This window comes from Quercus robur, chromosome 8, assembly GCF_932294415.1.
Source record: "Quercus robur chromosome 8, dhQueRobu3.1, whole genome shotgun sequence".
NCBI lineage: Eukaryota > Viridiplantae > Streptophyta > Magnoliopsida > Fagales > Fagaceae > Quercus > Quercus robur.
The window spans coordinates 45,185,254-45,207,126 of NC_065541.1; the positions used below are offsets into that span (position 1 = coordinate 45,185,254).

Consider the following 21,873-nt stretch of genomic DNA (forward strand, 5'->3'; position numbering starts at 1 on the left):
GGAATGCCTATGTGAAGCAAAAGAAAGTGGTGGTATGGGGTTCAAAGAGATTGAAAAATTTAATGATGCTTTGTTAGCAAAGCAAGTATGGCGCATGATGCACAACCTAGATTCCCTTTGTTATAAAGTGTTTAAAGTGAGATTTTTCCCTAATTGCTTTATTCTTGAAGCCAATGAATGCAAGGTGGGGTCATACGCTTGGAAGAGCATCCTTAGTGCTAGAGATGTGGTGAGAAAAGGCATGGTTTGGCGGGTTGGGAATGGCCAATCTGTTTGTATAAGGGAGGATAAGTGGTTGCCTAATCAAGTGTGCAAAACAATGATGATCCCCCCCTTTCTCTCCCACCTAATGCTAAAGTTTGCACCTTCATTGATCCCGAGTCAGCCACTTGGAGGGTGGATCAAGTCCAGCAATTGTTCACACCACTTGATGCAAAGTTGATTCTTAGCATCCCCCTTGGTGCTAGACTCCCTCTAGATCGTCTAATATGGTCCCATACGCCAACAGGTGTCTTTACAACCCGAAGTGCTTATAGAATGTTGGCCAATTCAGCTTTGGTCAATAATGCTAGTAGCTCTAACCCAAACCCCCAGAAGCAATTTTGGAGAGGCCTTTGGAAGCTACAAGTTCCAAACAAGGTAAAGGTATTTGCTTGGAGAGCTTGCAACAGAGCCTTGGCCACAATGGATAATCTCACCAAGCGGCACATTGTTGATGTGAATCTGTGCCCAGTTTGCAAGGTAGTGGCTGAAGACCCACTGCATATGGTGCTGGACTGCCTCGAGGTGGAACAGGTGTGGAGGGAGCATGGTTGGTTTAGCTAAGCCATCTCCTCCCCACCGATTGATTTTACTGACCTTCTATCTAGATTTTTGCAGGTTACAAAGGATAACAAAGCTGAGTTGTTCATATGTATGGCGTGGAGTCTTTGGCGGCGGTGAAACAAACTGAGGATCGGACTCCCATCTCCTCCATTGAATATGGTTAGCCTTCAAGTTGCAAAGTTTCTGCAAGATTACCTCGATGCATAAGAAGTCCAAACCACTAGCAACTCCACAGCTAACTCCACGCAATCATGGTGCCCTTTGAGTTCTTAACCATTCAAAGCAAATTTCGACAGCGCAGTATTCAACAATTCCAACTCGGCTGGTGTCGGCGTGATCATTCGTGATAGAAGTGGAGAAGTGATAGCAGCCATGTCAGAGCGTATCCCTTTCCCTAACTCAGTGCTGGAGGTTGAAGCAATGTCGTGCAGAAGAGCGGTGAAGTTCGCATATGAAGTTGGTATTCACGATATCATTGTTGAAGGAGACTCGTTGACAGTGATCCAAGCTTTAAGCCACGGTGAAGTATGTGAGGCTCCATACGGCAACCTTATTGATGACATTTTAGTGCTAGCCTCTAGTCTTTCCACAGTTGAGTTCAAGCATGTTAAAAGGTCTTGTAATAGGGTGGCAGATGCTCTAGCTAAAAAAGCCAAATATGGTGATGTGTTTCAAGCTTGGATGGAAGACTTACCACCCGACATCACACCCTTGGCTATTTTTGATGTTCATTGATACTTTGTATTTTGGTTTTTCTGTTTTCCAATAAATGCCCAAACTTGGAGTTTGGTTTCTCAAAAAAAAAAAAAAAGAGTAAAATAAATAAATAAATAAAAATTTATTATTAATTATTTTGCATTTTTATGTGTTTTTTTTTGTGTGATATGTGGATGCTCTAATGTATAATTTTTGGGTAATTAAAAACAAAGACCCGAACCCGAACATGCATGTGAACCGGATCGAGGTCCAGGTCCAGATCCAGTTGGAAAAGGGAGAGCGTGCGGCTCAAGCTGATCGTATATATATAGTTATCAATCATCCTCATCCTTTCACAAAAGCCCTAACCAGCACAGCACAGCACAACACAAGCACAACCGAATCCAAAAGCTAAGACAGAGAGAAGCAAAAATGTCAGGAGTCGGACCAATCTCGCAGGACTGGGAGCCAGTTGTGATCCGCAAGAAAGCCCCCAACGCCGCCGCCAAGAAGGACGAGAAAGCCGTCAACGCAGCTCGCCGCTCCGGCGCCGAGATCGAAACCCTTAAAAAAGGTCCGCTTTTTCTTTTTTTCTTTTTTACCCGCATAAATCGAAAAAAAAAAATCGATTTTTATCATAAACAAATGGGTTTGAATAAATCAACAGAGGTGGAGGACCTGTTTAATGATAATTCTTAGATTGTATCTGTGTGGAATGAGTTTCTCATGAGTTAGATTATCTTTTTGTTTAATTCTACGTTGTCTTTTTTTTTTTTAGGTTTAGGTTGTTTGATTATGTGTAGAATAATTATGGCTGTGATTTATCAATTGGTGCTTTTAAGTTGTTGGTGATAGGTTTAAGATTTTAGATTGTAAAAGTTAATTTATGAATTTATATATTGGTGCAGCTACTGCTGGGACAAATAAAGCTGCTTCAAGCAGCACTACTTTAAATACAAGGAAGCTCGATGAGGAAACAGAGAACCTTGCTCGTAAGTATATTTCTATTTCAGATTTTTCATTTGATGGGTGTGATGGAATTATATGCATTAAGTCTTAATTCTTTTAAGTGTGATTTTTTAAGAATCTTTCGTTCTTTAATCTTTATTGCATGCTTTTGTTTCCAAATGCACTGAAATTTTTGGTTTTGTTCATGGTATATGAATTTAATGAACTGTTTTAATCACATAAATATGGGGCAATTGTGCCAAACTGCCAATGACCTCTAGACTTACTTTTTTTCATAAATGTGGTGCATATGTAACTTATCGATTATAATATTTGGAATATATATATATATATATATATAGAGGGCGATTGTTGATTTGGTAGCGTTTGAGCTTTGTTTTATTATGCATGAAACCTTCAAATTCCCATGCTAAATAGTTTCGGGTTGTGTCCAGCTTCTTGTTCTTTCCATTAGAATATATATGAAACTCTTTTATATATGGGGTTGTTTTTGCGGAAACTTTATTTTGTCTTTTGTTTGTTGTATTCTTGTTCTTTAAATTGTTCAATGGATTGAATAATTGTATTATAAAAGAACTAAGGAACTCACATGGACTCTATGGAGTTGGATATGAACAAGTGGCCAAAAGTAAAGCTGAACTTATCATGTCCTTTGGATCAATACCATGTGAGATTTTTTATTATAAATGCCATCGTCATCAGTTGTACAACCAAAATGTCAATTACAATTAATTTTTCCTGTCTTCTATTATTCATCATTTTTACTCTCAAGGTTTTCATCATCTTTTTTATGCTTATTTTGAGGTTTGTTCTTAAACTTTCACCCATCATCTGAAATATTGTTCTTCATCTATCCTTAGCTGGGATGTAGCAGTTCAGTATGTCTTGAAAATTGCAACCACTTAACTTTAGTAAGACTTTCAAGGTGATGGTGATTTTCTCTTCATGGTTGATACAGAAGTAAATACTCAAGGTTCTTTATCACTTGTCTTTTCCTGAATAAAGTGCAGATTATTTTTTTGGGATAAGTTTGAATACAATGCAGATGCACTTTCAAATACATCATTACCTGGTGTTGCACCAAATCTTTCTCTCGCTTGTGACTGAATCACAATATGAGTTCCTATGCTTGATTCTTGTAATATGTAAATTTTGTTGAATCATTTTTAACCTTGGAGGAGTTAATATGATTCTCTGTAGACAGACGATAGTCTATGCTAGGTTTACTGCCTTTGTGGTGTCTTTGGGAGCATAATGATTGGGCCTTAGGGGCATAGTCTGAAATGGTTTTCAGATAAAATAGTTGTAAAGAGGTAGGAAGTTATATGAGAGCGGATCAAGTTGCTCAAAAGGGTGGTGTGCTGCATGTCTGAGGGGAATTGTGAATTCCTAAACTTGATGGGTAATTGTTATGGTGCATATATGGATTTGATGACATGATAGTGTCTATGCATCAGCTGGTGCTCAAGATGGAAGAACATAGTTTGTGGATGCAAGGGGTGCTAGATGATAGGAGTGTAGATTGAGAATGTAATGGTGCAAGATCCCAGCTTGAGATGAAGAAATGCAATGATAGTAGTTGAAAGGTCTTCTAGCATGTTAGGGTGGAATTACACACTGCACTATTGTTTAATTACATTCTGCACTAGCGATTCTATTAAATTTGTTTCCATTGAGATGTTGATCCTTCGGATGCAGTTGGCCTATAAGTTGAATAAGACCGACACTTTGCTTCCTGTGCTTTCTTTTCAGATATTTGCTTATTTATGGCATAAGTTCCTCCTGATATATGAGCTAGCAATTTTATAATCTAAAGAAAGGGAGTATGATGTAGTGGTCTGAGGAGGACATGATATGTTTTTGTGCTTGACTAATCTGTTTTACTTCTTACGACTGTAACTCCTAGGACAACTCTCCACTCTCTTCATTTATTTTGTCCAAAGTTCAATTATTGGTTTGGGAGTATTGTTGCCTTCGCTTAGTAGTGTTTGCCCATGTATATTCTAATATAATTTTATTCTCATCTGAATTTTGAGTGCAGATGAACGTGTACCAACTGAGCTAAAGAAAGCTATTATGCAAGCACGAATGGACAAGAAGCTTACCCAGGCTCAGCTTGCTCAAGTAACTCTCTCCCTCCCTCTCTCATTCTCTTTCTCTCTCCACCATATTGACCTGCTTAATGACAAAGCATTATTTGTCTGTAGATGATCAATGAGAAGCCTCAAATCATCCAGGAGTATGAATCTGGTAAGGCTATTCCCAACCAACAGATCATCACTAAGCTGGAGAGGGCCCTTGGAGCGAAACTGCGTGGAAAGAAATAAAAAGAAGCCTTGTAAACAAAAGAAGGAAATCTTGGTGCTCGTTTATGTTGAATGATGTTGTGCCTTGATGTGTAGCTAGCTAAAATCGTCCGTAGTCAAATAGTGGCTGTGTCCACGAACTAATCGTATCTCTATGTAAGATGACTCTTTGGAACGATGACCTGTGACGGGTTCAGCTCGCAGTTTGAAAATAATAAAGATTTGTGTGTTCCCTGTCTACAGTATATCCTTGGCCTTGTGCTCTCAAGGCTCAACAAATGCCTAAGAAAATGCATGGTTTTATAAAAAAATTTACATAACCCAATTTCTCTACTTTTGCAAATGGACTTCCATGATTAATTTCCTTTGTACGCTCGTCATTGGTCATGGATTAATTTATATTAATACAAACTTTAGCTACAAAATTAGTTGTAGCTTAAGATTATAACTTTATACAATATCAATTAACATTATTATATATTACAAATTTCGAAATCTAATAGTTGTATTACATGTTCTTAGTACACGTTAAATTTTGTGCTAATTGGATATTATTTATTATATAATCTATGAGATTATATGTTATGTATAATTTTAAATTATAAAAACTTACAATTTAAACAATTTATTGATGACATAGTTATTGATCTTTAATTTTCTAGAAATTTTAAAAGTATGAAAAATATAAGAAAAGATGTAATTCAATGATGAATTTGTTAAAATTTATCTCCAATAAAAAAAATATTGAGTAAAGTTATAGTTTAAAATTATAACTAATTTTATAGCTAAACTTTCACCATGTAAAAATTTATCCTTAATTTCTATTTAGCCAATAGCATTTCCTATTTACTTTTTTACATGTACTTTGATTTCTTAAGTCACCATGATGTTCGCAAAATAGCATCTTTTAGGTCCAAAAGAGTACTCACAGCAGTGGTGCTATATAGGTATAATGCTATTTTTTAGCTCCAAATATCAAAAAACCTTCGCGCAGCAGAGGAGCTAAATCTAAAAGATTTAGCTCCTCAGCTACAGTGCACATTTAAAGATAGATGTGCACTGTAGCTCAAAGCTAAAAAAAAAAAAAAATATTACACTTCTCTCTCCTCTCTCTCATTAGAATATTCCATTCCTTTTCTCTCTCTCTCTCTTCCTCAATTTTTTTTTTCTCTCTAGCTCACCGGTCTCTTATCTCCCTCATCCCTCAGCTCGCCGACCTCCCTCATCCCTCAGCTCGTTGGTCAAATTTTTTTTTTTCTCTCTAGCTCGCCGGCCTTCCTCATCTCCCTCATCTCTCTAGCTCGACTGCCCAGTGCCGACCGAAGCCCAGCCCAGTGCCGACCACTCGTCACACTGGGTTAGGCTGGGCTTCGGTGGATTTTTGTGCTCGTTGTGCTCATTCCTTTTGCGCCGACCGAAGCCCATTCCTTTTGTGCTCGTTGTGGATTTTTTTTTTCTTTTTGTTGTGGACTGCCGGTAGTGGTGGTGGTGGTGGTGGTGTGGGTGTTTTCCGATCTGTTGTGGGCAAGTGGGCTTGTGTTTGTGTTTGTGGCAGTGGGCTTGTGCTCGTTGTGGGTTTTTTTTTTTTTTTTTTTTTTTTTTTTTTTTTTTTGTTGTTGTGGACTGCCGGTAGTGGTGGTGGTGGTGGTGTTGGTGTTTTCCGATCTTGTGCGTGTGATTGACAGTAGAGGTGGTTGAGGTTGGTGGTGTAATATTTTTTTGGTAATGGAATATATTATTTTATTGTAGTGGTTATAATATTTTATTGTGATATTTATATTATTTTATTATGTTGAAAGCTAAAATAGATCCATTGCTGCAGCATGTGTGTAGGTAAAATAGATAAAGTAACTTTTGGTGGAGCTAAATTGCTAAAAATTTAGCTCCACTGCTGTGGATGCTCTAAAAGAGATTATACTTGCGGACTGTATAAAAGAGGGACCCCTTGTTTCAACAAAAAAATATTTTTTCTGCATTTTTTGGTGTTTAGTGGTTAGTACACCCAATTTTTGTTAATTTATTTTAAATATGGTCAACAGAAAACAAACCGAATAGAGTACTTTAGTTTGCTGTTTGCACTTTTTCTTTTAATTTTTAAAATAAATAAAATACAATTTGTGCTTATCACGTTCATTTTATGATAATTATTCTTTACAAGATAAAAAAGGATAATTATTCTTTATAAGGTAAAAACGTTTTAGTTTAGATAACTAGAATATTGAACCCATAGCAGATGTTTTTAATTTGCTAATTCACTTTGTACTTTGTTAATAGGTGTTGGCCAACACCTGTTAATGAATCAGCTGTAGTTCATTTATGATCTATCACAAATCTCATAGGAAATTGGCAAAGTTTTACTTTTCAATTGTGTTTTATCACAAAATGATTTAACTTTCTCCATTTAAACTGACACACATTTAATACATATTCAGTTTTTTTCACATCTCTAAAAAAACGTGAATAATTTATTTTAAATTTTATCGCATTAACGGATGCTGTACAACACCCGTTAACAGCACCCATTGACTTTATTCTATAATCACTTCTAGAGATTTGTGTTGTAGACACATTTTACTCTAGGGTTTATTTTTTCATGATAAATATATGGCTTTTTTTTTTTTGGAGGGTGATGATAAATATATGGCTTGAGATAAACAATTTGTAGTTTTGGTCCTTTTGGAACAACATAAATTTTTTTTTTTTTATAATTATTTTGGCAATAAGTAAGATATGGTTTTGAATGAATGGCATGTAAGATGACCCTCAATACATAAGATATCAAATTAAAATCTTAAGTTAATATTCTTTAAACTAATGGAACATGGCCAATTATTTTCATATTGTTTTCAAATCAATCACTGGTGACTCAACTTAAAACTTCCAAATTTCCAATGCACTTTGTGTTAATCATCCCAATCACAACTCTTACTCTTCTCGTTAAAGTTTGGATTACCAAAGGCGTTGAATATCATTTATACCATCCTTAAAATACACCACACCAACCGTATGTGTAAGCAAATTGTGATCCGAGTCATTTCCTTAAGTTACAGTTTGCCAACAAAGTCTTTGACACTTAGGTTGCGTTTATTTCGGTTGAAAATATTTTTTGAAAAATTTCCCCATTTTCAAGTATTTGGAATGGTTGTCAAACTAAAATAATTTCCCTAACAATAAAATAGCCCCTCATAAGGAATAAAATGATTTATGCCCATTAAGAGTTGTAAAACAATTTACGCCTCATACAGAGCCTCAAATCCTCAATCATCAACAACTTGAGCTACATAGAATAGAATCAAGTGGAAGCCACTGTGGGATGATTTGCTGTTGAGGTTTTTACGATTGATAATTGTGTTGTGATATTATCACTTGATGATTTGGTTTCATTTTTTATGTTATTTGATGATTCGGGTTTTCAATGAAGTTGGATGGTGCTATATTGGTTTTGTAGCTATTTGATGATTTGGGTTTGTTGTGATTTTTTATGTTATATCATGATTTGGCCCATTTGGATTTCAGTGAAGTTGAGAATGATAGCGATGCCTTATCATCTTGAATGTTCAGCGTGATATTTGCTACTCAACATAATTTGTTGATTGAACTTTTTTAATGGTTGATAAGTTGTGGTACATACATGTAGTTTTCATTTCACTATCTCGGAACTTGAAAGCCTGTTCGTTTGTTAAAAAAAAACACTAAATTTTATGATTGTATAAGGAATGGTACAGCAGTATGTAGCAAGCAGTACAAACGATTTTATATGAGGTTCTTTCTTTAATTGAAAATTATAGGAAAATTTTGATGGAGGATGGTGGTTCCAATTTGCAGGGGCAGCTCAACTCAACTGTTAGACCATTTAGGTAATAGTCTAAGATCCCCAACTCTTCTCATTGTTGCCAAGGCGTTAGCATTAATTCCCTTCCTGTTTTTCATAGATTAGTCTTTTCTCATTCTTAAAAGCCAGAAACGAGCTCGTTTATAAAATTCTACCATTGGAGATCTTTTAAATTCAAGCTTAGAAGTTTGACTTTAACAACTACACCCTCAAATCCTCATGACTGGTCTTTTATTTTATATAGGAAATCCGTACGATCTTTACCAAAGATTAGAGACATTTGGTACCTAAATAATGCATACTAATGTTATGAAATTTTACCCACTAAAGTATACATATATCGAACCATTTCAGTTGTACGTTGAAACAATGTTGAAGTCCTCAGGTATCCTACAAATACGGTTCAACGCCTAGAAGCCCCAAATTCATATATACTAAAGCCTCAATTTGCTTCCTCTTCAGTTCGTTTAGCAAAAAAACACAGGATAATCAAATGCGAAAAAATTGCAAGCTTTCGTTTTACAGGACAGAAAAACACATAACATTTATAAAAATAAAAATCATTGCATTTGCTAAATAAAAATGACATTAAATTTTTCACATGAGATAGATGCATGAATTAAAATTGGTAGCAAAACACAGTCAAAACCAAATGCCTTCCGCCACATCTATTATTTGCTAAGATTGTAACTCTACATAATAAGACAATGACAAAAGAATGCGAATTCAGTCTTTTACTCAATATGCAAACAAATACAATACACACAAGACAAAATCAGAACAAAATGTTGTTACAGAAATGTATGTCTCATGGCCAGTCCCAAGAGGTAAAAGCAGCAACGCCGCTCCACAAGGCAATGGAATATGAGACCACCAGTCAATGGAGGAGCTCCCGAGGGAGGACCATCAACATCAACAAGCATTTTTATGTGACATTAACTTAGGAATTTGCAGACATATTTAAGATTGCCCCATTTAAGTAAGGGATTTCTCGTAAAAATCCCCAGTCACATTATTAATAACAACACATTCTTAATACAAAAAAAAAAGTAAAAATTTTAGATTTAAAGCTCTAAAGTTTAAAATCAGTCATAGGAAACCAAAGTTAAAAACAAGAATGCTTGAAAAAAAGAGATTTTTTTTAATGGGTTATATAAAAGAAGAAAAAATTAATCAAAAAATTAAGCCACTGAAAAATCTCATAGCTACGCCTCAGAATTGCAGAATAACAGCAAGGCTGATTAAGCCATTCAGTCCCGAAAGATGGTAATTTGATTTATGATATCATCATTGGCGATATTCAAATTCAACTACAATAAAACCAAAAACAAAAACAAGATCATAGATAGTGATAGAAATGTATGTCTCATGGCCAGTCCCAAGAGGTAAAGGCAGCAACGCTGCTCCACAAGGCAATGGAATATGAGACCACTCGTCGACGGAGGAGCTCCACCAATGAAGGAGGAGGACCATCAACGTCAACAAGCATTTATATGTGACATTAACTTAGGAATTTGCAAACACTAAACAAAGTTTGCTCCTATCAAGTAAGGGATCTGATCTAAAATCCCCTGTCACGAAAAGAAGTCCACACACAAACACATATTGATACGAACAAAAAAAATATGCAAACATCATGACACGCCCCATCAGAGCAAGGAAGAAAGACCTGAACAAAAACTCCATGGGTATGAATTCTGACCCAGATCAGATCAGAATTCCCCATCCACATGGTAGATCAACATGTTTTGAAAACTATAGATACCCAGGAAATCCCTATAGTTAAAGCTACACAAGGAGTACACCACCATGAACAACCAGTCTATATATATATATATAGAGACATGTTGCGCAGCTCTAGAAAACCTTTAGCTAATGCGGCGGAAAAGTGAAACGATGGTTAATGTTGTAACCTAATACCAAAAGTTAAAACCCTAGAGAGGTTCACATAGGAATTGTATGTCGGCCTTAGCCCATAAGAAGTCACCTTCGAAAGCCCAATAAAGCAAAAAAAAGAAATCAGAGATTTAAGTGAGCCTTAGCCCATATCGTATTTAGTTTTTACCTCAACCGGGCCGAATCTTTCTATCTTTCTTGGCTTTATAGAGTTGAATGGTACCTCCGTGTAGGAGGTGTGTGACGGTTCAAGATCGTCAGCCGTAGAAGATCCCCGTGGGGGGTCTGTTTCATGAAATGAAGTGTCTCATTATTTTCAAGATCTGGTGCAGTACTTTTTGAAAACTATGGTCTGTTTGATAGAGTAGGTAAACAACGCATTTTCAGTTATTAAACAACATTACACATTTTTTTCACATATTTTTTCATCCACAGGTATTTTAAAAAATTACAAACAACATTAGTCAAACTCCTCTACCAAAAGGGCCCTATGATACTCTTCTTCATCTCGCAAGTCTTTTTTCAAGGTTTGGTGTGGTATATTTTGAAGAGATTTACTACCGTGTGCCTTAAACATATATTAGTAATCCATTTTATAAAACTTTTTATGGAAAATCGAAAAAATAATTCATTATTTTGACAACTTTTTCAATTTTTCATAAAAACTTACCAAAAATGAATGGTTAATGATTAAGGTCACACATTACATGGACCCTACTTTGAAAACTATGATATTCTTTACCGTAAAAGTATGGTACTCTTTTTTTTTTTTTTTTTTTTGGAAATTTAAAAAGTATGGTACTCTTCATTGTTTTGCAAGTGTGTCTGTCAAATTTGACTATAAAACCGTCCTTTTTTTTTTTTTTTTTTTTTTTTTTTTCATATTCTTAGTGTTAACACCTTTTTTGGTCAGCTAGTTTCAGAAGTTCTATATATAAAGCGACCTTCTGGTGGGTTCCAGTTAGCTCAATTGGTAAAATCTTTGATGGTTGTATAAGAGATCTGAGGTTCAATCCCTACCTACACCAAAAACTGATTGGTGTCTTGGTCTGATGATAAAGAGCTATCATCAGGAGCGAACGACATAGGTTGAAACTCTCTCAAAAAAAACTACCTCTTGCATTATAAAAAGAGTGACACCTAGAGGTAACATGGTAACATAAATGTAGAGAAACTATGTTTGTTTAAAAAGAGTGACATCTAGAGGTAACATAGTAACATAAATGGAGAGAAACTATGTTTGTTTGTTTGTACTGACTATTTCTTTTTTTTTTTTTCTTTTTTTTTTCTTTTTTTTAGTTATATATTGTGATGTTTTTATTCAAGGATTCATGGATTGGTCAAGAACCAACCTTGTTCATTTGCAAAGAGAAAGATAACAAGAATGCAAAAGCTATAACTTTGATTGTTCGTCTGCCCACAACCAAGGGCGTAACCAGGAATTTTTACATGGGGGGGCCAATTCGAAGTATTGATATAAAAAACATAAACCATAAATCTATTGAATATGAAATTTCAATTTTGATATATCTTAAATATTAATGAACATACAAAAACTGTCTAGTTCACTATAGACATATACAAAAATATCCACACAAAAAAAACATTTCAATCAAAATCATGCCTGACAACGATTTTTCATGGAGTATAATTCATCCACAATCATTTCCATGGCGAAATTCACAGCAATTTCTTTTTCTATATAAACTATCATATTATCTGTCAAAAGTTCATCCTTCATTCTATTGTGAAGTCATGTTTTTAATAGTTTTATAACTAAAAAAGCTCGTTTTGTAGTTGCTGTAGAAACTGGAAGTGTCAACACAAGACGAATCGGTCTATCAATTAAATGATAGAATTTAGACTTCCCTGATATTTCATTGTACCCATATTCTGAAAATCTGGATGATTTGTCACATTAAACTCATAATGTTGCAATTGACGCTTCAAAAGACAAATTTTCTGCTCAGTGAAATCTTGAGGATAATAATTTTCAACCAAATTGCAAATATCACCAATTTTGAATGATCTAAAAGCATCCTTAGGATTTAATGTTGAACTAAGAGTGAGAAGATTTCCTGTTAGCTTACAAAATCTACTATTCAATTCTTGCAATTGAAAATCTATTGCAACTGTAAATATGTCAATTCTTAAATGATGTTCTATTGTTGTCAAAGTTTCATCTTGATGACGGTATCTACCTCGAACTTTAGTGTAATGAGCATTTAAATCAGGAATATCAATTTCATGTTGTCCACAAAATGATGTAATACTAGCAAGTAAAGGCTCCCATCCATCATCTCTCAACTTTTGAATAGTGATTTTATAGTTAACACTAAATGCATGGCATTTAAAAGATCCTGAGAATGTTGTTGCAAAGCATGGCAAAGAATATTAGTAATTTTCATAATCTCTTTTATCATATACAAAATTAAAACAAATTCAAATGATGTCAATACCTGATAAACTCCCTCGGCATCACCATGTTGTTTATAATTAGCCCCTTCCTTAGAGATAGAATTTATAACTTTGCAAGTTGCATCAAACATTTTTATCAAACCACAAATAGATTGAAAATAAGATCCCCAACGTGTATCTCCAACCCGTTGCAAAGTAACAATTTGGTTTGCCCCTCTTCCAGTCTCAAATTCATTAGAAGCAATCATATTTTCAATTTGTTCCCCTTGAGCATATTACAACTCATCACTACGCTTACTAGAACTAACGACAATATTGATAATATTAGTAAATGATCAAAGAATTGATGAACAACTTTTACTTCTCTAGATGTTGTAACTAAAGTCAATTGCAACCTATGAGCCATGCAATGTACATAATAAGCATATGGACATTCTTTAAGAAATAGAGCTTGCAATTCATTCCATTCACCTCACATATTACTAGCTCCATCATACCCTTGACCTCGAATATTCTCAATGTGAAGGTTGTAACGAGAAAGGACAATACATATCTCCTTCTTTAGGGTCAACGCAATAGTATCTCTAACATGCACAACATGAAAGAAACGCTCTTTAATGAAACTATTTTTATTAACAAACCTCAAAATAATGGCCATTTGCTCTCTCTTTGACTCATCCTAAGCTTCATCAACGAGAATGCAAAATTTTGCATTCCCAATTTCTTCACGAATAGCATTTCGCACATTACTAGCAAGAATATGCAAAATCTTCTTTTGAATTGTGGGTGATGTATATTTGGCATTTTGTGGAGCATTTTCCAAGATAACACTAGCTACTTTGTCATTGAAAGTTGATGTGAATTTTATCAATTCAATAAAATTACCTCTATTTTTTTGAATCAAGGCTTTCATCATGACCTCTAAAAGCACAAGCTTGGAATACTAGCCATTGAGCACACTCTATTGAGGTTTTAAGCCGCAACCGATTATTCTCTAATTCTTTTGACGTTTGTTTCTCAATTAGCTTGTCAATATGTCGTGAATAATTCTTTAAATCCTTGCAACATTTCACAACAATTTTATGTAGGAAGTTTGGATCTTTCCCTCCATGACGAATTAAAGGACAATTCATTCCATCGCTCACCTTTTTCCAATTATTAAAACCTGTTGAAATGAATGCATTTGATCCGGGATGACCTATTGGTTTCTTACCGAAAAGGTAGCAAGGTAGACGATATATCGCATCCATTGAAGGTGAGTATTCCAACCAATCCCTATGTGATTCAAACCATGAAACTTGAAATTGACGGCGATGAGTATCATTGTTGTATGGATAATTTATATTTTTAGGTTGATATGGACCTTCTTTGAGATAAGTTCATCGAATTTCATCTTATTTGTTGATAGGGAATTCACATATTTGTTTACGTGATCTTGGATCACGATCTATCTCTTTAGATTGAATTCTTGAACATTTGGAAGGTGTTCATCAGGCATTGAAGTATCAACATTTGTTTCTATGACCACATTTGTCCTAATTTATGAATTGCCAACATCTTTTTTCTTAAAGAATGCATCAATTGTTTTTCGTTTGCTCATAATTCTTTTAACTTTAAGAATATGACTCAAAAATTAACCTGAAAAAGAACTTTAAAAAATAAAATTTTAATTAGAAATTTTTACTTAGTTATATGGATTATTCATACTCAAGAAAAAACAAAATTTCCACTATAATTTAAACAGTCAACCCATCAATCATCATCATTCCTATTATTAAAATTTTCTTGTATTTTAATTTTTTATAATACGACTTTAATTAATAATAAACCCTCAAACAAAAACAAAAATTAAACATACAAGTATTGGTATACAACATAAACCAAACAATTTAACAACACCCACAGCCATATGATATCTAACTAATCAAAAATAGGTAATAAATCAAAACAATTTTACCTTAGAAACTTTGTCTTCACAAAGTACAAAGATGGGTATGGGCCGTGTGACAATGCCTACAACTGTAGATCTTCCCTTCAAGACTCATCACAAACAATCTCCTCATGCCTTCAATCATATATTTCTTTAAAAATCTATAAAAATATAAAGAGCATGAGAATATTTAGGTGTAGATAGTTGAGAAAATTAAAAAGAAAAAAAAAAGACATTAAAAAGAGATGAAGGTCTAGTGCTTAAGAAAGAGAAGAAAACTCATCAAGCAGTCACCAAGTTCCAAATCCTGAAATTTGACAATGAAATATGCTAAGTGCTTTATTTTAGAAAGCAAGAAGAAAGAAAAAATTGGTCAGGTGTTTTTTTTTTTTTTTTTTTGGACTGTAAGGACTGATGCTAAGTTTTGGGGGCTGGTAGTGGTACCAGTGGGAAGTGAAAGTGTACCACAGAAGACAAAAAGAAAGAACAAGAAGTCAAGGGATTCCATGGGGTGGGTTTTTTGAGATTGAGAATGGGTTCCATGGTGGGTTTTTTGAGATTGATAAAGTGAAATTTTGTTATGAAGTGTTTGGACTTTTGAGTATTTAAATGTAAGGTGGGCCAGGTTTTTGTTTTATTTGGAGCACAAAAGAGGCCTAAAACTAAAGTTGGGAGAATAGTGGAGATATTGGGGGGGGGGGGGGGGCGGGGTGGATGTTCAGCATTGGGGGGGCTCAATTAATTTTCCTGTATACTCTAATGGACTTTTTATTTAAGCAAGGACCACGGGCCCCCCCAAGGGACTATGTGGCTCCGCCCCTGCCCACAACTGAAAGATTTTCAAGGAGATGGAGATATAACTTTTATCCTCTCAATTTGTCGAGATGGTGACAAGTTATTGCCTTCGATCATGGTTTTGTCTTGAAGACGACTATCCTTCTTGCTTTACATCACAAAAATTTTGCTAACTCACGGCCGTACAACACTTTAGGTTGGGGAATAATTGCAAAACAAGCCAATTGAGATTTTTCTTTTGGCATAGGCAAAGGGTTTTCTTATTTCCCACTTTACTAAGAGTGGTGGGAAGATGTACTTGGCCTATGTAAACACCTCCTTGATGCAACTCAATTTTATAATGATATCTTTGCCTCCTTGTTTACATATGATTATGATGAGAATCTCATGAAGGCATTTTGTGAGTGTTAAAGTCCAATAACCAATACTCTTCATACCTTGGTGGGAGATTTCCATCACACCATGGGATCTTTCCATTTTTGTGAACTTTCTTGCATGAGAGTATGATGAAGTGGTACTTAATGTGCAATAGTTGGATGGAACCAACGAACAAGGATGGCCCTATTTGCCTAACAGTTGTCACTATCTCTTTATGGCGTACCATTACCTCCAAAGCCAGGTGACAAGACAAGGGAAACTGAGTGTTCGTGACGAGATCACTTTTTAGTTTAGAGGACCTAGTAGACACTCGGCTCCTAGAAGACAAGCAAAATGGACAGATATTCCCAAATGCAGTCAGAATTCATTTGGCGTGACAAACAAACGTGGACCATGGTCTAATATGAAGATCATGCAGTCATTGTGAATCTTCAAGTCGAGGATGACTTAAAGGAGGGCACCTATTTATGAACACTTCTTTCCTATTGGTTATGTATATTTGTCTTTCCTATCAAGGATTTGAATAGTATCCATCTTGGCACTTTCAAATTTGCTAATTCCATGGCTAATGTTTGTTCATTCGACTTAGCTATCCTTGTCTTGGCTAGCATTTATCGTGGACTCAACACCATTTCATCCTCTCCTACTCCAAGCAATTTCATAAGTAGTTTTGCCATCCATTACATTTATGCATGGATATGACACTTCTTCAGAAGCAATCGTATTATCAACGACAAGCTACCTATTCCTTTGATGACGAAATGTTTCTGGGTATGCTATGCTTCTCCATTCAGCAAGTTGTCTGCACGTGAGCACATTCGAACCGCCACTAACTTCCTTTGCTATAGGATCGCCTTCAAGAAGAGCTATGGCCAGACATTCATTAACAAGGAACACTTGTCCAGTAAAAAATTTGACTACTTTATGAGTCTCCTTCAAAGGTATCCATCAATTTGATGTGAAGATCAACACATTGTTGAGCCATATATTCCTCGTAGATTTAGTCGACGTTTTAGAATTCATCAAGACATCCCAAGCGGTTTAAAGGAAGAAAATCATACAGACTCTTTAAAAGATCTATACCAATTTTACCAATCTTGTACCCACCACAAATACAAATTTCAAGGTATTCATTCCGGATTTTTCAACAAACATAGGAAGTCAAGTTAAACATAGTTAAGAACAATGGTGGGAAAGAGTTTGTGGAGATGATTTTACAAAAGGAATAGATCTTCTAGCTAATGTCGCCTCTTTCCATGTCACATATGCTCACTTTCCCTTGTCTTTTCAATCGATTTTGGAGGTGATGGTACACCATGAAGAGATAGTGACAACTGTAAGGCAAATAGGGTCATCCCTGGTTGTTGGTTCCATCCAATTCCTGCACATTTTGTAACACTTCATCATAAAATACACCCGTGCAAGAAAGTCCACCAAGAATGGAAAGATCCCATAGTGTGATGGAAATCTTCCCAACTGAGGTATGAAGAGTATTGGTCACTAGACTCTAACACTCACAAATCGCCTTCATGAGATTCTTATCATAATAGTATGTAAACAAGGAGGCAAAGACATCGTTAAAAAGTTGAGTAGCTTCAAGGAGGTGTCTACACCAGCCAAGTACATCTTCCAACCACTTCTAGTAATGTGGGAAATAAGAAAACCCTCCAATCATGCCAAAGGAAAAATCTCAATTGGCTCGTTTCTCAATTATCCCCTGATCCAAAGTGTTGTACAGTCATGAGTAAGCAACATTTTTGTGATGTGAAGGAAGAAGGATAGTTGTCTCCAAGCTATAACTATGATCGAGGGCAATAATTTGTGACAATCTCGTCAGATTAAAAGGATAAAAGTTATAGCTCCATCTCTTTGAAAATCTTCCAATTATGGGCGGACGAACAATTCAAGTTGTAGTTTTTTTTATCCTTGTCATCTTTTCTCTTTGCAAATGAACAAGGCTGGTTCTTAACTAGAATTTGAAAACAATTAAATTCCAAGTTTGAAATAAAATTAAGCAAGTAAAATTGTTTCGCAATGTAAATTTGTATTGATGAATATGTGGTACAACTCTCTAAAATTATAATGATCCTTTGATTTGATCTTCTTGAGAGATTTGTTAATTAGAATTATAGTAATATGATTTTGGTTCGTATATAAAATATCCTTCAATTTGGCTGAATAATGGATCAAAGATCTTTAACACAAAATTGCAACAAATTTTTGGTTATGAGCTTGTTAGAAATCCTTTGTTCTTTACATTCTTCATATTCTTTGTGCGTTCTTATTTGTGTGTTCTTTGTCTTTGAAGATTTGTGGTAGAAGTTCTTCGAGGGCTTTAGAGGCATGAATTTCTTGAAGTTTCTAGAGGCTTTTGAGCTTAATTCTAGTGAACTATGAGATATAAAAAGATGATTTGAATGATTTCTCTTCAAATGTTCTTCATGTTCGAAGGTTGAAGTTACTAGAGGCTTTAGGTTTAGGACTTGATTCCAACAAAGCTTCTATACTTCTGAATCTTTTGGATGTTGCTTGTGGTGTGTGGATGTCTTTCTTGGATGTCTTCAAAGATGTCTTGGTGCAAAATTGCCTTAGGAAGGCTTCTATTTATTGTGGTTTAGGGGTGGTTGAGCAACATGTGGCAAAATCTAATTGGTGACACATGTCACAATCTAAATGGTAAAGCTTTAAGACTTTTTCTCCAAGACACATGGTATCATTTGATTGGCCGAAATGTCTTAATTGTCAAGATGACACATATCAGCGCTTAATTGGATTGCTTGTGTCATTGCTAACACGTGTCGACGTGTGATTGGCTCTTGCATGCTTTTTATGTTTTTGTTTTAGTAACACTTGGCAAATTTCTATTGGTCCCTAAATCATAACATTAGAATATACTAATAGTACATAGCACTTTGTAATTGGTTGTGCTTTGTTGGCTTGGTAGTATGATATGTCTGAAATTTCCTTCTCTACAAATGCCCCCTCGAGACTCGTTCACGCACATAGTCTTTAGGTGTTGTGAGGGAATGGATCTCGAAGATGGATTTTGATGCTTGAATTTCAAGTGAAGTAATTGAAGGTTAACCTGTGCGGCTAGTAAGACCTGTGGTGAGGTTAACTTGTGTAGCTTGTGATAGGCCTACTCATATGAAAGGGTTTGGTGAGACTAAAAAGTGGTTAGCAAGTAGTCAAATGTACCTGTGTGATTGGATCATGCCAACAAAGTTTAAGTTAAGGTAATTTTAGAAGAGTATGCCTCAACATATGGAAGGGGTTGTCAAGGCTAAAAAGTGGTTAGTAAGTAGTTGAATATACAGGTGTGATTGGACCATGCCAACATAAGTTAAATTGAGGTAATTTCATAAAAGTATGTACTTTGGATTGCTAGCGGTGATGACAAGGTGTAGAAGATGGTGATGAAGTGAGGTTGGAAACTATGTGAAATATGCAGAGCCATGGAATTGGTTCCACCTATTTGGGAGTTTCTGGTGAAGTTATTTCTAAGGGTGTTCACGAGTCAGGTTGGATCGGATTTGGGCTCAATTCGAACTTGACCCGACTCTATCAGGTGGCAGAAAACGGCACCCACCGTCAACTGAAGTGGAGATCGGATCGGATCAATTTGGTTGTTGGGTGTAGTCGGTCGGGTTTTGATTGGAACCGAAGTGGCAGATCTTGGTGGAGAGTTATGCAAATCTGGGTGGAGCTACGCACGGCAAAGGTAGATTCGGCCACAGCGAAGGGAGATTCGACCACAACGAAGGCCAATTTGGCCATGGAGAAGGCAGATCTAAGCTCGATGAAGGGAGATCAAGCATAGAGAATACAGATCAAGCCACAAAGCAACAAAGATCTGGGCATGGCGAGAGAGATCTGAGCACGGTAAGAGAGATCTGAGCATGTCAAAGGTAGATGAAGGCATAGTAAAGGCAGATATGGGCAGAGTAAAGGCAAATCTAGACATGGTGAGAGAGATCTGGGCATAATAAGAGAGATATAAGCATGTCGAAGGTAGATCAGGGCAGAGCAAAGGCAGATCTGGACGGATCAATGAAGGTGATGGTCGGGTTGGTTTAGTTTGAGTTTTAAAAAGGCAAAACCACCACTCGACTGAGAGTCGGTGGGTTTTGGATGGAAGAACCCGTCACCAACCACCAAGACATTAGGTCGGCCGGCTATAGGCTCGGGTTCGGTCGATAATGTCAGGTGGGTCGGGTGGTGGTTTCCGATGGACACCCCTAGTTATTTCTAAAGAGTATACTTCAGATTATGGAAGGGACTGAGTGCGAGAATGGATGGAGTGATAACTACCCCTGTTCTTGTTGAACATTGCAAATAGAGGGCAAAAATGTAACTGATTGGACTAAAGCAAAGTCACTCGAGTTTTCTCTCTAAATTGGAGAGAAAAATATTTTGATGGCCTTGGGAAGAAAATATTTGGGCTCCACCAAAACCCTCCAACTTTCCACCCTAACCAAACGACCCCAAAAACTTTTCTCTCCCCCATTTTCTATTTTCCTTGTTTCACCACAATCAAACAGACCTTAAAAGTGCCAAAATGCACATGATGTTACGTGCATTAATACAGATAGAGAGAATATATATGTTTGATGTGAACCCTAGTAGCTTTCAATGTCATTGTTTTTATTTATCGTGGTGGCATATGTTAATTGTTGAGTTTTTTTTTTTTTTTTTTTTTTTCTTTTATTTTTATTTTATGGACATATGTGAATAACCTTGCTAGACATGTTTTACATGTCATAACCTTTGTGTGAATAGAAAATATCCCACCACACATTTCGACTATTGTACAAGCCATTTTGACTAATTTTCTTAATGAAAATGTTAGCTTTCTTCTATATATATATATATATATATATATAAATAAAAAAGTTAAGGTTTTTTTCACAAATAAATGTCCTTTATTTTATAGTGGTTTTACAGATTTTACTTAATAAATCTCACTACTTTTTTTTTTTTTTCTTTTTTTCTTCTTCTTAGGGAAAAAAAATCTTAGTAGCTAATATGCCAACTTTTAAATATAAAACAAAAATGTAGTTCTAAAATTTATTAGGCATCAGATGTGGCACTAATCCTATCATATTCGTTGTAGGAAACTTATTTTATATAAGCTTTATTGTCAGAAAATTGACAGTTTTCTATGGGCAAGGACGGAGCCATGCTTTGGCTTGGGGGGGGGGGGGAATGACCCCCTAAAATTTGAAAAAAAAAATAGTATATATATAGATACAAATTTAGCATTTTTGTTCAATAAAATTACACTTAGGCTCCCTTAAAAATAGCAAGCTCCCAAAAAAAAAGCCCAATAACAAAATCACCAATAGCGAAGTTACAAAAATAGTTAAGCCCAATCCACCAATTTTACAAAATAAAAAAAGCCCAACCCTTTAAAAATTTTGAAACAAACTAGGCTATAAATTTAAAGTTTGGATCCTTCCATCAAATTCCCAAAGGAAAAAATAAAATAAAAATCCCTTACTAAGAGAGAGCGAGAGACACTGAACTGAAAAGAAAGGCAAAGAGGTAGTGTTGTTATAATACAACACAATAGTACATTGAGCATACAAATATGTGCATAATGGATGTTTTGAAGGACACTTGAGAGAGAGAGAGAGAGAGAGAGAGAGAGAGAGAGAGAGAGAGAGAGAGAGAGAGGTTTACAATAGACGAAATAAAGAAAAATGAAGAAGATGAAACGAAGAAAGAGAAACAAGCTAAAGAAGGAGAGGGGAGAAATAAAAGTGATTAAATTGTGTGGATATGGAAAAGGTAGAGAAAAAAAAAAGGAAAAAAAAAGAAAGAAAGAA

At 35.5% G+C, this 21,873-nt stretch overlaps 1 protein-coding gene and 1 non-coding gene across 2 annotated transcripts; one reads left to right on the forward strand and one right to left on the reverse strand.

The window, feature by feature from the left end:
• Positions 1-1,859: 1,859 nt before the first annotated feature.
• On the forward strand, positions 1,860-5,036 carry LOC126695694 (multiprotein-bridging factor 1a). Its single transcript, XM_050392525.1, has 4 exons — positions 1,860-2,095; positions 2,430-2,513; positions 4,532-4,614; positions 4,698-5,036. Exons 1-4 carry the CDS (start codon positions 1,954-1,956, stop codon positions 4,815-4,817), a joined length of 429 nt encoding a protein of 142 aa, XP_050248482.1. The 5' UTR covers positions 1,860-1,953; the 3' UTR covers positions 4,818-5,036.
• Positions 5,037-9,835: 4,799 nt separating this feature from the next.
• Positions 9,836-9,925, reverse strand: LOC126698001 (small nucleolar RNA SNORD96 family). Its single transcript, XR_007646363.1, has one exon. It is a non-coding gene; the product is annotated as a small nucleolar RNA SNORD96 family (small nucleolar RNA).
• Positions 9,926-21,873: the final 11,948 nt, after the last annotated feature.